General features: G+C 37.5%; 1 protein-coding gene across 2 annotated transcripts in view; it reads left to right on the plus strand.

The window, feature by feature from the left end:
• Positions 1-214: 214 nt before the first annotated feature.
• LOC126213031 (protein DDI1 homolog 2) overlaps positions 215-18,535 on the plus strand; it is a 167,937-nt gene continuing 149,616 nt past the window's right edge. For both annotated transcript variants that reach the window (XM_049940601.1, XM_049940602.1), the window contains exon 1: positions 215-581. In XM_049940601.1, the coding sequence (XP_049796558.1) occupies positions 332-581 (250 nt within the window). In that variant the 5' untranslated portion in view covers positions 215-331. The remainder of the gene's footprint in view (positions 582-18,535) is intronic.

An 18,535-nucleotide genomic window follows, 5' to 3' on the forward strand; every position in this document is an offset into this window, starting at 1 on the left:
GCAGTAATTTTTCCTACGACAATATTATCACCCAGCTTTTTCCAACGTTTCAAATAGATTGAATTGAACGGTGATATATGTATTAAGTGCATCCCGGTAACAAGGGCAATAAACACCAGAAGAGTAATGTAAGTAAAAAAACTGTTGCCTGAATTATTTCATTTTTAAAATCCGTTATGGTGGTAGCACCTACTCGTACGAAGATGGCGGCGTGAGGTTGCTTATTTTGGTGTCTGGCGTTGATAGTTTACATTCTGGTCCGAGTCTGTGTTGGCTATTGTGGCTTGAAGAGTTGCTGTTGTGCAGATAACTAGTGTTTCCATTAAGGACGATGAGGGTGACGGTCACAACTCTTGCGGACGAAATATTTGTCCTCGACGTGAGCGAGGACTTGGAGCTGGAGAACTTCAAAGCGCTATGTGAAATGGAGTCGGGGTTTCCTTCGAGGGAAATTCTGATTGTATACAGCGGTCGGCCACTGACAGATGACAGAAAATCACTGAAAGAGCACGGCGTTGCTGATGGGGATGTTGTGATACTTCAGCGTATGCAAGGCTCGTCTACGAGTCTCAGCGCCGCAGGTATGTTTGAGTAATTTCACATCAGTGAGAGCTTGTGCGCCCTAAGATTTTACTGTAAGTGTATACTACGTTCATACGCTTTCAAGATCAGGCAATTCCATATGGTGAAGGCGTCTACCGAGAACTTCTAAATATGTTTTTCTAGCACAAATAATACATGAGACAACAAGGGTAGGCCTACTCTGTTGAAATGATGAAATCTCTAATTTCAGAACAGTAATATTTCACTCATTCAACGAATTATCGTTACCTGCTTATCGCATTTTTCATGCAACATTTTAAGCAGAACGGAACATATTGTTTGGAAATTAAACTCTTAATACGCACTGGGACTTGGCACGTTAAAATATTTGGCATTAGAAGTCAGAAGATGCTGTGTCACTCTGCAACGTGACTTTATATGCATTTGTATTGTGCTATGTAATTATGACGCTGAAGAATTTGAAATAGTAGAAATAACTGGCGGCACAGATTTTATTAATGCCATTTACGTAATAGTGTTTTTTGCCCTATCATAAACAAGAAGTAGAATCTTTCGTGTAATTAACGTTTCAACAACAGGCAGATTTTCTCTCACTATTTTTATCATTTTTTTACTCTGAGCAATACTTCTAATTCAGATTCTACACAGACAGCAAATGGAGGAAGATGGTTTGCCCAAGTCAGATTCATAGGTTTTCTTATTGACTTGGTTGCTGTAATCCATTTGTTGAGATTTTCTCGATTGTGTATGCCAACCTGGCATTGTTGGAGAATCCAGATTTCTTGTTCATTTCAGTGCCCCAATTTTAATAGCTACATTCATATCTGAATTAACTGATCCTGGAACAAACTTTACCACCTCTCTGTACAGTTTTGTTGCGAATGGCTTTTGTCCACTTTTACTATAGGTCAACCCCTTTGATTCACGCTGTTTTCCTCCCTTTGACCATTTAAATGTATATAAGAAACACACTACCTGTTCAAAGGGTACCATCATGCTCGGAGATAAATCTTTAAACGAGCTTTACACCATGAGACCAATTCTCTAGCTCATAACAGGCAATAATGTTTGCTTTGTATGGTTATCTGTACTTTTCATTGAAAAGAAACTTTGAAGATAAAAAAGATTAATATAGAGTACTTTAAGAAAACAGTACTTAGTTAAATCATTCTGTAAGTTGTAGGCAGACTGAGTACAAAACTCTCTTAAAATGGTCTTCTGTGTTTATGTGTTGCCATCTCCCTTGTTTTAAGGATTTTTGCAATCACATCATAAATACTTAACATTTTCTGTTTTCATTGTGTTGAAATCACATTGAGTTCTGAACATTTAGCGGTCCAACTCCAGTGATAAGCATAACATGTGACGAGGAAACGATAAATATGATGCAGACTTCAAAATATTTATGTTTCCATATCAATGAGATTTTAAACCATACAGAAACACATTTTGGAACTCATAGAACATCTTAGTTCAGCCTCATTTGCATTTAGAATCATTGCAAATCTAGTGAAGAGAAAATTCATTAAGTAGACGTTTTGAATATTTTCATTGTGTTGAAATTAGATTCAGTTCTAGGGTAAGTAATCATTGCTCGAAAGTATGCTGTAAGAATAGTCTATAGTGAACACCCAGGATCACCATGTAGACATCTGTTAAAGAAGTTGGGCATTTGTACTGCTGCTTCTCAGTGTATTCATCTCCTCATAAAGTTTGTTGTAAATAATCCAGTGCCATTCAGAAAGAACAGTTACGCATATAATTACAGTACCAGAAGGAAAAATGACATTCATTTCTCCACATTAAAGCTGTCTTTAGCACAAACTAATATACAACATACATTCACTTAAAAAGTATTATTTAGTAAAGTTTTGTTTCTGCTGCCCGTGTGTAATTATTATGGTAATAATGCAGTTATATGGGCAAGTAGAAACTATATTTGTATGAGATCTGTTGTGCCAGTTGCCATTTAGAAAGTCTGGGTCAACTGAAAATACTGATAATGGATGTTGGCTTTATATCATGGCATAATAATGTTTTGGTGTATGATATCATGTATGTGCAAACTGGACATTGGTAATATTTCTCTGCATTTGTTATTTTTCGGAACATTGGTTGCAGTGACAGTGATCTATAGTGTAGACAGAGGTGTAGAAAAAGTTAAAAAGTGGCACTGTGGTTGCAAATTGGTGAAGCAGTACTGAAAGCACCAGTTAATCCAGATACTGCTGTTGCCACCACTGCTACAGAAATATCCTCTTTTTTCCATTTGTTTGAAAAATATTTCATATTTTATATACATTGATTATTATAAAACAATAATGTCATGAAAAGAAGAAAACTGATGAAACATTTCCTGTTACGCAAAATAGATATCATCAAACACTATAATATAAGGATGTAATTACAGTTGGTAATTAAATTTATGTGACAATGCTCTAAGGAAACTGTGCCTTTTGTAAAGAAAGAATTTTCCTCTTTTCTTTAGTGGGTCACTGGAGAGTCTTGTTGATGCCTGGAAACTCAGAAGCATTTTATCAGTTAGAAATTCGTTTTATTTTATCAGCAAAGTTTGCAACCTGTGAGAGAGGTTCAGCAGTAAACTTAACATTTGAAAGAACAGAGTTATATAATAGTGTCTGTTCGTGCAGTGTTGTTATTAATCCTGGCAACAAACCTCAGCAGTGAAAATAATGACTAATGTACTAATTAAGTTAGAAACTGGTTATTGAGTGCACAGTAAACTTTTTTATACACAGTCCCAAGGTTTATTCAGTGAGTGGCATACGCTTGGGAATAATGATATGTTTTGGTGCCACATTTCATAAAATATAAATTTATTTATGGCCACTCATTGATGTTTAGCATCTGCCTCAGCTTTCATTGTTGTTCTGAAAATATAAACATGTACTGAAAACTATAGCATGATTTGTTTTTATTTTTGTTTCTTGTGATGGTACTATTCTGTGGTGTAATCTGAGGTCTAGGTTAGGAAGAAAAGTGGTAATTTCGTTGAGAGTTGGAAAAGGCAATGAATGTCTCGTGATGATCTGCCCCCCCCCCCCCCCCCCCTTTACATTGTGCACTCTGTAGTATTATTTACGCTCCACTGAAATTGCAATCTAAAAAATGCCATCCTAAGGAGGTCACAATACTTACATAGTTAAAATTATGCACAACAATGTTATAGCAGTTGAGTAGTGCTGGTGAAAAGTTGCCTTGTTGACAGGATTACTTTGGTCAAAGGTGACTGCGCATATATTATTCACTACTTTCGCTTCTATGTGATTACTCTGTAATTCACACTTAAAGTGTTTGGCATAGTGTTCATAGTACTACATTGAGACTGTGACCATTCCACTCTTAAATAGCACATGAAAAAATGAACACCTTTCAGTGCAAGATCTGGTTTCTCGTATTTTATCACGAGGCTCATTTCTCCGTAAGTATGTGGGAACAATGAAATATTTGTGCATTTAGAGGAGAAAGTTGGTGTTGTAATTATTTCACCATTATTTAGTGCAATGTATCTTCACCCTGTTCTTAATTTACACAGCACCAAATCAGAAATTAGTCACCCCTAGTGAAATCACTACAGGCATCATTTAATGCCTTGCAATGCCATCCCTGGTCTTGGTAACCACCTGGGTTCAGTTACAAAGTAAGTCCACAAGGTTGTGCAAGTATGTTGCATCCAGGTTAAACCACCCTCTGAAGATTTGATCATGCGATTCCATCAAATTGTGGAGGGTACTGGTATAGACATTTTACTTGCTGTTCCAATATGTCCTACAGATTTTCTGTGGGGTTAAAGTGAGGTGATTTTGCTGGCCAGTCGAGGCCTAATAGTGTGGAAAGTGTTCAGAAAACAAGTCGCAAATTCTTTCAGCGCGATGAAGTTTTCTATTGTCGTCTTGATGTGCTTGTGTGAACAGTGGCCTCTTTTGAGGAGACCGACTCTAAATGTTCATTGCATGCAGTTCCTCTTGCAAAGTTCTCTTGCTAATGGCTTGGAATGGACCTTCGTTCACTGCCTGCAGCAATTCCCGTTGTGTTTCAAACCAGTTTTGATTCACAGGCCATGAAATGCGTCTGCAGTTGCTCTCAGTCAATATCTTTTTCCGACCACGATTCTGATGATGATTGTCGTGGCCACATGTGGTACACTGCGCGTAGCCACATTGAACAGTCTGCCACATCAACAAATGCAGCAACTTCACCACTTTTTACCACTGTCATGTCTGTACACTTAGCCATGTTTATTTACATTATCTGCTTGATACATAAATGTCTCTGTTATCACTACTGCCTTGTGCTCATATAGAGGCTGTGTGCGCATAGTTGAGGATGTGACTCGATTACTGCCTCGTCTGGAAAGGCTTCACAATTCATATCAAAGTGCACAGGGGTGACTAATTTTCGTCCTGTAAACTTGTGAGCAGCTAACAACTTAATTTTGAATTAAACATGGCCAACTACCTTCCTTATAAACAGCTGGTGAAGAAGTCACTAATGTTGTTCCTGTACAACACTAGGATGATAAATCATGATTATACTAATTAACCCTTATATTTCCAAACTCGTCTTTTTCAGTGGGGAAAAAAAAAATACCTCTTTGCAGTATGGCATAGATATACTTTTAGAGTCCACTCGAGCATTCGATACCACTCATCTTATTTGACCCATAATATAACTGTATTGTGTTGTGTGACATCATGGTGGTGCAGTGTGTTTGAAATAGATCATGTTTTTAGAGGGTGTGATGAAGTATGTGGTGGTGCCCTCTAGTATGGGATCTTTGTTTATAAATTGTTTTTGAATGTTGTTAGTGATATTAGACTCCTTGAGTGCTGTTTGTGACAATAATTTTGAAAGAGTTTGTCGTGGTTTGGTAGTGAGCTATTTTAACGTTGGCAGTTATGGGCCGTAGACTTTTTTTCGAGTTTGGAATTATTAGTGTAGTGTGTTATTTTACAGTTTGCAATTTAATTTTCTATTTTGTTTTTTGTTAATTATGGATGTGGCAACAAAGTTCACGAGTAGATCCCTACATGCTGCAGTGGGAGAGGACATGTTGAGTACAATTAAATTTCTACAGTTATTTCGTTTAACTGCTGAGTTTGTGGAGAAGGTATGAGATTGACTAAAGTTGCTGCATCTTGCATTAGGGACCAGTGTATGTGGTGCTGACGGGACAATGTATGTCATTCTATCTGGAGCGATTCTTGGTTTGATAAGTCTAGGCTTGCTATTTGAGAGACTGTATTGATGACCTATTGTTTTTGCTATTGCTAGACTTGTGTGTCACCTGACTGTGGTTGGTAAGTATGTCTTTTGGTTTTATCTGTTTGTTGTAGTATGTATGGTATGTGTGTTCATGTACATAATTTTGTGTCTTGCAGACTGAAATTGGTAGTAATGCAAGTCTTTTTTAGGGATTTTGGATTGTATCATTAGTTGTTGGTAATTATGTTGGATCTTGGTTTGTGGAATGTGTTTTACCTATGTTGATAAAGTTAGATTTACAATGTTAGTTATATGAGCAATGGTTTTTTTTTTTTTTTTTTTTTTTTTTTTTTTTTTTTTTTTTGTATTGTGGACATGTCAGCTGATGTAGTCAGTACTGAATATTTTTAGTGTTCATGAGTTTTTGCTATGCGTTGGTCTTGCTTTTAGATATTTGTAGTGCCATCTGTTTTAATATTTTTGTAGCAGTATTGGTTTTTAAGTTGAGCTCTATACCGTAACTGGTCTGGTCTTTTTGATGCCAATTAGTTTGTTTGCGCCCCCTCCCAGCCCCCACCTCCTGCCCTGGCCTGTTTAACTAAGCAGGTACTGACAGATGTGAATATTACCGAACTTTCAGTTTAATAATTTACAGTTGCAAAATGCTAAAACGAATTATTTAGAGAAGAATGGACGTACTGGGAGATGCCAACTTCAGGGAAGATCAGTTTGGATCCCAGAGAAATTTACTGATACTACTGCTGCTCTCAGAAGATAGGTTAAGGAAAGGCAAATTGCTGTTTTACAGCATTTGCAGACGCAGAGAAAGCTTTGACGATGTTGACTGAAATAACACTCTTTGAAATTCTGAAGGTAGCAGGGGTAAAACAGAGGAAGCAAAAAGCTATATACAACTTGTGTAGAAACGAGATGACAGTTATAAGAGTTGAGGGCTGTAAAGGGGAAGGAGCAGTTGAGAAGGGAGTGAGACCATGATTGTATTGTAGTCTACTCCTGATGTTATTCAGTCTGTACACTGAGTAGACAATAAAAGAAACAGAGGGATAATTTGGTGAAGGGTGTCAAATTCAGGAAGAAGAAATAAAACCTTTTAGGTCTGGCAGTGACACTGTAACTCAGTCAGACAGGAAAGGATGCAGAAGAGCATTCAAACAGAATGGACAGTGTCTTGAAAGGGGGTTGTAAGATGAACATCAACAAAAGCAAAATGAGGGTAATGGAACATAAACGAGTTACACCAGTGATGCTGAGGAAATTAGATTAATGTACAAGACACTGACATAATTGATGGCACCCAAAGCAGAGAGGATATGATATGTAGACTGGCAATGGCAAGAAAAGTATTTCTGGACAAGAGAAATTTGCTAACATCAAATATAGATTGGAGTGTTAAGAAATATTTTCTGAAGGCCATTACCTGGAGTGTAGCCATGTATGGAAATGAAACCTGGATGATAAACAGTTTAGACAAAAAGAGGAAAGAAACTTTTAAAATGTGATACTACAACAGAAGAATGCTGGAATTAGGTAGGTAGGTAATCTAAGTAGTGAGAAGGTACTAAGTAGAACTGGGACAAAAAGAAATATGTTGCACAACTTGACTAAAAGAAGGGATCTGTTGATAGGACACATTCTGAGACATAAAGGAAACATCAATTTAGTATTTGGGGGGTGGGGGGGGGGGGAGTGTAGAAAAAGGACAAGAAGCAAATATAGTAAGCAGCTTCAAAAGGAAGTAGTTATTCAGCGGTGAGAAAGAATGTGCAGGATAGAGTAGCACGGAGAGCTGCATCAAACCAGTCATTGGACTGAGATTTGCAACAAGAACAATGTTGTTTTGTGTTTCATAGAGGACCTGCACTGGACAAGTGCTGCATTTTATGTGTTTTGGTATTGTGGGCCACGGTAACCCGTTTTTTTTTTTTTTTTTTTTTTCCCCAAATAATGTTACTTTTTCATTTCATAAGTGGTTCAACGCGAACATGTGGTGTAGTTTTCCTTCGTGTAAAATTCTGTATTATCAAAAAATACAGTGTAAGACATCTATCTCATTTCAAGACAAAGGAACTAATTATATGCCTAACTTTTTTGATAGGTGTATTTTCCATTTATTAAACGAGTACTTATTTGCAGTTGTTTGTGAGCTTTTATGTAACATACATTCGTATAAACAAAAGATAAGTGTTTAATTTGCAAGTGTGATGTTGTCGGTAACCTGTGCAGTGTTGGTGGGAAAGGAACTGGATTGATAAATGTGGGACCTGTCTGCTGTCATTGACAGCACATTGTAAATCTATGTAATCGTGCTGCATTTGCTTGGTGGTGAATTAATCAATGACCAGAAAAGTGCTGTGTTTCTCTCACCATTAATTGTGTTACTGGTAGACTGCACGACTATCCTCCATTCAGGAATTGCTGACACTTGCAGAGTGGGCTGCACTGAGTCAAGCCACTTACCACACAGCCACAGTTTATTCTTGCAAAAAGGGCGCTGGTGGAATAAGACTAATCACGTTTAAATGTAGGACAGTAATCTGCCACAATGCATTGCTTGGCTTGTGTTGAAATGTGTGAAGTTCTGTAACATATAGGTGACCTACTTCTGCTGCAGAGGGAGCCAATTTAAGCTTCTTCAGATGTTGGAAGAGCTGAGACTGGGGTGATGCATGTGACATCTTCAAGCTGTAAAAAGATGACCTATGTTCCTCCGTGCTTCTAACATCTATCTCCACCTTTCCATCAAGTTATACCCCAGAGCTCAAGTTGTAATGCCTCCTATGTGATATAAACATTTAATGTTCATTCTTCACCCTCTTTATTTAACAATATACATTAATTTTATACCATTAAAATACTATTTTTAATAACCAGAGATTTTTCAGTCCCTTGCAATGTGGGAGTTATAAGTCTTAGAGAAAAAATGGATAGGTCCTTAATGTAGTTTAATTTTGTACTGCAGTCATTTTAGCTAGATGTCACAGTTTTGGAGAAAGTCAAGAAAAACCTACAAAAGAGATCTTTAAATGCCCCCCACACCCCACCCTCACTCTCACACCCTATGGTCAGGGTTTTTAGTATGTTCTTCATTACAGCCCCCCCCCCCCCCCCTTTTATGACTTAAAAAAAATTTGTGACTATGCTGATTTTGTCCCTAATTTTCCTTTGCTGATTGGACTAAAGTTCTTCATGGTTGTTAAGTTAAATATTGATGGAATAAAATTTAACCCTAGAGTGGGTTATAAAGTGCACCAACCACAAATAATAATTGTCTTGTACCATTGCATTGTTGTTTTACAATTGTGAACCTGTAACTCTTCCTTCACTATTGCTTTAGCTAACACTGTGATAAGTGGTGCTCTCATACGTCCAAGTGAACAACAGTAATGTGAAATAAACAGCGAGCTAGGTGAGGAAAAATTTGAAATTCTTGCAAAAAAAGACCTAGGTTCTGAAGTAGCGGCATAGTCCCACAATGAAGCAGTTGTCTACAAGATAATTAGCAATCGGATAAATGGTTGGCTGGGATCTGATGCAACTGTGGTTTTTAATGCCTCAAGTGGGTCATTACTGTGGGGTAACACTTGTATCCGGCAACAGAATGATATAATTAATGTTTATTTTAATGCTGTTTATGAAATGACGATTTAGCTCGTGTAAGTTTATTTTATCATTGTTTAACCAAACTAAGATTAAACTGTAATTTTGCTCATACATGTTTATCTTGGTAACAAAAGACAGCCATTCTTTACATGTGTACAAATTAAGCCACGTGCCCGCTCGTGTTATAAAAAAGGGGCCTTCCCACTCAGGTGTTAAATGGGAGTGCAGATAATATATTAGTTCTAAACACTTGTCAGTATTTCCATAGCAAAACTTTAAAGTGGTTTATCATTGCAGTGGAGTTACAGAATTTGGCGAGGAAGCATAAACAAACATGCACTGTGCATAAGATGGATCACAATTCATTCATTTGTTCATTCATATGTAGTGCATGAATTCCTAATTGTATGGGGATTCCTAAGGGACCAAACTGCTGAGGTAATCAGTCCCTAGACTTACACACTACGTAAACTAACTTATGCTGAGAACAACACACACCCCCATGTCCGAGGGACGACTCGAACCTCCGGCTGGAGGGGCCGCGCAATCTGCCTCAAACTGCGCGGCCACTCCACTCGGCTCATATGTATTCCCCGAGTTCTGACAAATTATTGAAGGAGTGAGTGAAAATGTATCCTTCAGTTTCATTTCTGAATACATAGTGCTTCACTTTCAAGCTTTGTGTACCGGCAATTCATAAGCCTTTTGCATCGGAGTGTAATTGTCCATCTGCACACTAGACAGTAATGTATACTGGGTATGGAAATTATTTTCAGCTCTGGTACTGTGGTTGTGAGATTGAAAGGAAATGATCGTATGGCATTTTTGTGTGGGAGACCTGATCTGGAGTTGTTCATCCACCTAGTGGATGTCTTTTTATTTGATGCCACTTCAGTGATTTGCACCTCTACAATGATCAAATGGCAATGAATACAGCACAACACACAGGCCCTGAGCAGATAAAACCTCCAACCGAGCCAGGAATCGAATAAAGGCCCCTTGCATGGCAGTCATCCACACCGACCACTGAGTGATGGAGGTGGACAGCTGTAGAGTCAGTAGACTTGCTAGATGGCTGTAGTCTACCATGCCATTGTCATCACGGCCATTCATTACAAGTCGGTGATCTACATATGCATGCATACTCCACAATCCACTGTGAAGTGGTACTTAGCACAGTAGCACACGTCAGGACACCTCATTGTTCTGATTGTATATGGTATGCGAGAATAACTGCCTAAATGTTTTGCGCAAGCTTAAATTAATTTTGTCTTCTTCATCCCTGTGGGAGTGTTAGGGGGCTGAAGAATAGAGGCTTCACATAACTTGAATAAATTTCTACATGAAAGGAAAAAAAAATTTAAAAAATGATATTTTTGTGTATATAAAGTCAGATCGAAGATATGCTATACCTTCATCGTCAGCAATACAGCCCTTGATGGGCCTTGACCTCCTCAATAATCTTCCTCCAAACATCTGTTCTCTCCTTTTCTCTTCCGTCCTTGGATCTCCACCTTGTTAAGGTCAGCTAATACATTGTCCAGCTACTTAGTTCGTGGTCAGCTTTCCTTCTGCCGGTATATAATCTATCGTTTATTATTCGTTTGGGCAACCTGACAGCTGTCACCTTCTCTGTATGTCCTAAACAGCATATTCTTTGAGATTTAATAAATTTCATTGTATTATTCCCAGGTGTGTGCTCTTGTTTTTGATGGTTGTAGCTTACTCTCAAACTCGCTGCTCCTCTCATAGACCCACAAATTTTTTGCAGAATTTTTCCTCAAATGTCCTTTGGTTGTTCGATTTTGCTTCTGTTGTTGTCCACATCTCTGACTCATATGTAACAAATGGTCGCACAAGGGAATAGTATACTCTTGACTTATAGGACATTTTGTTGTAGAATGTATATACTTTTGGATTGAAGGAAACCACTCACTGAAAAGCAAAAGTGTGGAGTTTTCGATAGGCACGCACAAAAGAAAAGAAAACTTGCTATCTGTCAAAGCTATCCTTCGACAAGTGGTAACCTAAGAGGAAAAAACAAAGAGCGCGCGCACACACACACACACACACACACACACACACACACACACCTCTTAACTTGGTTGCTCTTATGATTAGACAAGATGTATATGTCCCTTTCATTCAGAACCGGAGAAAATATCTTGGCTGCTGTATTCGATAAAGCTATGCCTCCATAATATTCACAAGCTAACTTTTCTCTTTTCTGATATGCAGGAAATATTCCTGTTTTTCAATTGTCAGACATGCTTTCATTTTTTATTAGTGCATGTATTTCACACTTTAGAGGTTACAGAAAAATTTTGTAAGTTGTGACACTGTCACATCATCACATCATCACCTCATGCACAGTTAATTTTCAATTTATATATCATAGACTCGACCTAGTGCATTGCTGGTCATTTTGCTTGTTTCCTTTCCTCTTTTATTGTCCCTATATTCTCCTTCTCTTCATGTGGATCTCTTGATATCTGGCCTGAGTTGGTACTGACCATGTCTTCCAAATATTCTGCCCATTTCTGCAATGTTTTTTGTCTGCTCTAGTTATCTTACCATTTATGTTTTTACACGGTTTTTGTGTACCTTTTGCATGATATATTTTGTTCTGGTCCTTTAATTCTTCTTTCTCTTGAAAGTTTCCTATCAGCCAATTCTTTTCTTTTTCTTACATGTGCTATAAGCATTAGACCTTAATTCTTTATACACCTCCACATTTATTCTCTCTCTCTCTCTCTCTCTCTCTCTCTCTCTCTCTCTCTCTCTCTCTGTTTAGCATTCTCATTCTTACTGAATTGTTATGTTCTATTGTGAGTCTACATTTGTCATCAAACCATACATGTTTTGCCATTCTTACTCCAATTATTTCTTCTGATGCCTTTTCCCCTCTTTTGTTTTGTTACCAGCCTTTAGGACACCTTTAGTTTTCATTTGGTAAGTTTTTAAAATTTCAGGATGATTCCGTTTTTCTATAGTCCAGTTATCTTGTTTTCCCATTCCACTTTTATGTATTACAGCTGACTTCTCTCTCACTATGACTTTTACAGCATAGTGGTCTGAATCACAGTTTGGATCCCTGCAGCTCCGTACATCCACGACTGACATGGATCATCACACTTTTACTAACTCGTGATCTATTTGATCAACTATTTCACTTACACTTGACTTCCGAATTCCAAAATGTATTCGTTTGTGAGGAAAACAGGTACTCTGGATGAGGAACTTATTTCTAGCAGCAAACTGACATAACATAGCTCCATTCTGATTACTTTCTTCATGTTAAGTGTATGTCCCTGATACTCATAGACATTCATTTTGCACAACCTGTGTACTAAAGTCACTTGAAACTGGCAACAGGTTGAGGTTTAGTATTTTAGTACACAGACTTTCAAGGTCTATGTGAAACTGTTCTTTTATTTCTTCTTCTGCTTCTTCTGTTGGTATGTATGGCACTGTTAATGTTATATTCTTATTTTTTTTGTTTTATTCTCAGCTTGCCAAGTCTTTCATTTATATGTTCAGTTTCCAAAAGACTTCTCCTAATCTCTTATTATAAGCCCTGGTGCAGATAGACCTGTCCTTTCTGGTCAACTATACAGTGGAGAATACGGAGGCATGTCTGTCTATCCTTGTCCTTGCCATCTCGCTTTTTGTAGTGTCACAGTATTACACTTAAACTTCATGTCTTCTTGAGCTGGTTCTTTCATTTTTTTCAGGTTTTGATGCTGTTCATGTGTTCCAAGTTACTATTGCCAAATTTTTTGTCATTTTCCTGTGATGAAGTCATGTTCTGAATGTCCCTTGCATTACTTATTTTTTATTTATTTCTTGTGACTTTTAGCCAGAAGGACATACACCCATCTGTAAGTGTTTCAGAGTTTTACATGAACAAGGCTTGGTATAGTAGATGTTAATGGTTGATGATGTGTTAGTTGTATGAAATCATTTTGCTGGTTTGCATACAGTTTACACTAAAAAACACGTTATTGATACCTGTACTGTTATGAAACTTCCTGGCAGATTACAACTATGTGCCGGACCGAGACTCAAACTCGGGACCTTTGCCTTTTGCGGGCAAGTGCTCTATCATCTGAGCTAGCCAAGCACAACTCAAACCTCGTCCTCACAGCTTTAATTCCACCAGTACCTCGTCTCCTACCTTCCAAACTTCACAGAAGCTCTCCTGCGAACCTGGAAGGTAGCAGACGAGGTACTGGGCAGAATTAAAGCTGTGAGGACAGGGCGTGAGTCGTGCTTGGCTAGCTCAGACGGTAGAGCACTTTCCCGCAAAAGGCAAAGATCCTGAGTTCGAGTCTCGGTCCGGCACACAGTTTTAATGTGCCAGGAAATTCATATCAGCGCACACTCCACTGTAGAGTGAAAATTTCATTCTAGACCCCTACTGTTCCATCAGATTCGCGCTACAGGTTACCTTGAATGTGTATTCGGTGAAGATGGCAAGGGAATGATACATGATTAAATCTAAACTAAACAAACTCAACTCCATCTGAACAAGCCTTGAAGGCTCGACGGTACCAACTGATCACCATGTTATCCTCAGTCATGCGTATTGTGGAAATTATAAATTTTTTATTTGCCTTAAATGTGCGGAACCACAGCTTCGAGAGAATGTTTGACTGTATTTGACCATAACATTAGTATTTTAAACATAGCTGCGATTCAGCAACGGTTCCACGTCAACAGATTAAAAAACGGCCGACTAGTTGCAAAGGATAAAGTAATCTTTACCTAGGTTTCAATAGATATAAATCTATCTTCTTCAGAAGACGGCCTGGGGACAATGAACATCATAATTTATAACCAAGGTAAGATACATGAGTCAAGAATAAAGTATAATATATATTAGGAAAATCTTGTATTACAACATGTGAGAAGGAATGCTGATACTTACATTTACAGTAACATGGAGTGAAGTATCTTAGTCATTTTTGCAAACATTTACATAACTCAGTTGATCTAAATAAAATGTAGCCCTGAGTACAGGCTTTGTCAAACATATAAAAATTAAGAACATAGTAGTTGAAGACCGCATGGGCGACTGAGTAAAATCGGCCAGCGTAGTAGCACTGCGGCCAGGGCAGGTGGCGCTCAGGTCGCAAACTATTTGCCGATTGGCGTACTGAAGTAACGTGAGGTATCAATATTAAATGCATCCTTAGATAGAGTTACAAAAATAAATAAAATCATTTACCACTCCCGTTGTGACATACTGGGAGTTATAGGCGCAATCACGTTGAACATTCATCAAAAACAGGACAGGTGGCGTATCCGCCATGAGTAATATGTAGTGGCATATACAGCCAGAATATAACGGTTATATTACCATAATAGTGAAACACATAGGATGTATATAAGTGACAAATTTTAGAAAATCGTAATGGCTCTTAAGTCATAATTATGAGACCTGGGCTACAGTCCAGCTAATACATATGTTAGAACGAAAAAATTATTACATGAAGGCCCGTATATTGGCAGCCATACATCGTGAGAAAAATTTTTTACATAACAGGCAGTGAACAAAAAGATAAGAAAGTGCATCATAGCTTCCTGAGGAAATGGAGTACTGAGGTTACTAACATTTATGTTATATATTAAACAGTACGGGTTTGAAGCCTTCGAAAAATTGTCTACAGGCAAGGTTCAGCTGATCATTAAGTATATTGCCGTCTTTGAGCTCAAGATGTTTGAAAATAAATAGCTCTTCCCATAGATCTAGTCTCCGTCCTTTGGCTTGTCTGTGTAGGATAACCGTGTCTTCTAACTGTTTTGGCGTATGGCCGGCTATCAAGAGGTGTTCAGCAAAAGTAGTAGTAGATTAGCTTTCTTCAGAATGTCTGCATATCTTGGAGTAAGCTTCTGCGATCGATAAAAACTGGAATGTTTCCAATTGGGAGGTGTCCCATGCATTATCTGAGGTTCTTGTTCTGATTTTGTAATGTGACAGTTTTGCAGTGAGTGGTTATTCGCCCCACACCCAACCTACATCATGAAGGACGTGGAATTTTTTTTTTTAGTGTTTACTCCTCAAGGAAGCCCTCCCTGTCCTGTTATGGGACACATATTGTCTGTTTCCTCTGCCCAGGCATGGCTCGGAATGCCGTGCTTTTAGCTAAGCTGCTGCCAACATAGCCCTTGGCTTCTTTGTCTTAGACATGCTAAACCTATCTGGTATAATGAGATACGTTACATTTTCGCAACGACAGGTGCTTTGCGACACTTGCAAATTTCATTTACTGAGATTTTCATTTTACAGTTTGATGATACACTGATAGGATTTGTGAGAATAAAAAAATGAAAAATACACGGTGACATACATTTTAATTAATTATATTTAATAAAATATACCTTTGAAATTCTTGTAAACAGTTAACTCTTGTTTTGGCACATATGATCATTTACTCATCACACCATCTGTCCTTTACAATTTCCTCTTTTACCTCTTTTCCTTGTTCCTGTAATCTGAAGCCAGTGCTCTAATGCACCAGTTTGGGTAACCTCATCTGGTACTGGTTTTGTTGGATAGTGATGCTTTGTGCATTGTAGTTCTGTTTCTGTGCTGCCTGAAGGCCTATCTCTGTTCTTTTTGTCATGCATGCAGAGTGCTTCTGCTCATCTGGATTTGAATTTTAGTTGATCTTTTTGTTGATCATAGTGAATTTTGAAATGCTCCCTGTCACAGTAGTAACAAACAATTGATAGCAACCATATCCATCGTGGAGAATTAGCAGCTCATTAGAATTTCCACATGAAAATAAAAATGAAATACAATCAGGCCAAACATTGTTGAAGTTGGATGAATTATTTGAAATATATTATAAATTAAAGTAGGTATACATAAATAATGAATATAATTGGTCAAAAATGTATTCTGGTACTACAAATCAATTAAAATATTCGCTTTCACTACACTTTATTTAATCTCGTACGTGCACTCACAAAGGCACGCAAATGCTTACTGATTCGTGTTTTACACAAAAAGTATGTTCGAATTCACTTGCACGTCTAACTAGTTTTTTACATCAAATGTGATTTTTGTCACATAACTGGTACTGTGGAACAAACAAATAATTTGCAGAGCTGAACGTACCAGTTGTAATTCTTCAATCTGAGTGAGATTTGAGAATTCTAATAGAAAAATGTAGAGAATTTAATCTAGAAACACATATTGCCATCATTGACTACAAATAAGGTCTTTGGAAAAGTCATTAATTGGTTTTCTGCAAATGGGCTTTCTCTAAACTTTGAAAAAACACAGTAAATCCAATTTTCTGCTGCAAAAAATACAGTTCCTTCAATAAATATAACACATCAGCAGAAATCAGTAGACAGGGTAGAGCATACTAAGTTTTTGGGTGTACATATAGATGAGAATCTTAATTGGAAAATTCATGTTTTGCATCTTCTAAAGCGACTAGGTTCATCAACTTTTGCACTCAGAACAATTACCAATTTTGAGGATATAGAAATTAGTAAGCTAACATACTTTGCATACTTTCACTCTCTGAAACCATACGGAATAATATTTTGGGGTAACTCAACATTTAGACAAAAAGTATTCACTGCTCAAAAGAAAGTGGTTAGAATAATGTGTGGGATTTATAGTTGCACATCTTGTAGGCATCTTTTTAAAAGATTGGGAATTCTTACAACAGCCTCACAGTACATTTACTCACTAATGAAATTTGTTCTCAACAACATGGACCAGTTTAAAAACAACAGTGACATTCATGATTATAACACCAGAAAAAAGAAAGACTTACACTATCCTTTACTCAACCTATCTTTGGCACAGAAAGTGGTAAAATAAGCCGCTATAAAATTTTTTGACAAATTACCAGATGAAATAAAATGTCTGACAGACAGCAGTAATAGCTTCGAGAATAAATTGAAATCATATCTCCTTGACAACTCCTTCTATACCATAGATGAATTCTTGAATAGGAATAAATAAATCTGTAAATATAGTATATGCAGTTTGTGCCATTTAAGGGAATGGGGTAAATAATGGAAATATTAATCTTTAACTCTGTATTGTAATACATATATATGAAAAAATCTTGTTTCATATGTGCATTCCTTGTGCACTCGACACGTTCCACATCATAATGGCTACCGTACTGTGTGATTGATCAATGGAACACGCAACCAACTAACTAACTAACTAACTAACTAACTAACTAAAAAGCTTTTGATAAATTCAACAGAAACAAATCATTATGGATTCTACAAATTATTATGGATTCTAGCATACAATACATTTCCCCAACTACATGTTGATAATATATGCAAAATTTACCGAACAGAGAATGGATCAAGAAAGGGGACAAGCTGTCAGTGGGGCAGAATCCAGGCAGGAGTGTCACAGTGGTGTGGCCTTTTACCACTCCTGTTTATTATATGTATGAATAAAATCATCATCATGGTGTTTTCCATTGCAGTAACATGTTTTTACAATATTTCAGTCACCATTTTTCTCAAAATGTGAAAATATTTTGTTGGTTCCCATGTACACAGGGAGAAACGGCCATCGTAATAAAATAAGAGAAATTCGGGCTTGCCAGGAAAGATTCTGGAAAGATTCAGTTGTTTATTTTTCCCACATTTTTCTTGAGAGTGGAATGGTTGAGAGATGGGCTGAAAGTGATTCAGTGAACACTCTGTGCCAAACAAGTAACTGTGAGCTGCAGAACAGTGGTCTACGTCAGTCATCTGAAATATATAGCACACCTGGCCTAATAGGAGGAAGAGATCAATAGGATACAGGCTTATAAATTGAGGAATCATTAATTTGCCAGTGGAGGAAAGTGTTGGGGGAGGGGGTTGAAATTCCATACAATCACCATTTTGACTACAATAAGGAGGTTCGAAGAAATTTAGAGTCCTGTACGGGCTAGAGCAGTTGGGAAAGTTATATCGAACTAGTATTTGGAATGTAAATGGCAGGAACGATGACAACATATAATAGGTTTCTTAATATTTATTGTCTACCTTGCAAATAGAAAGTGGGGTTCTACAGTTGGATCTCTCGGACTCCACGAGGCTGATGAGCCTAAACAGAATTCCCCAGTCCACAAATAAAAGCCTG

Source organism: Schistocerca nitens, chromosome 11 (assembly GCF_023898315.1).
Source record: "Schistocerca nitens isolate TAMUIC-IGC-003100 chromosome 11, iqSchNite1.1, whole genome shotgun sequence".
NCBI classification, from domain to species: domain Eukaryota; kingdom Metazoa; phylum Arthropoda; class Insecta; order Orthoptera; family Acrididae; genus Schistocerca; species Schistocerca nitens.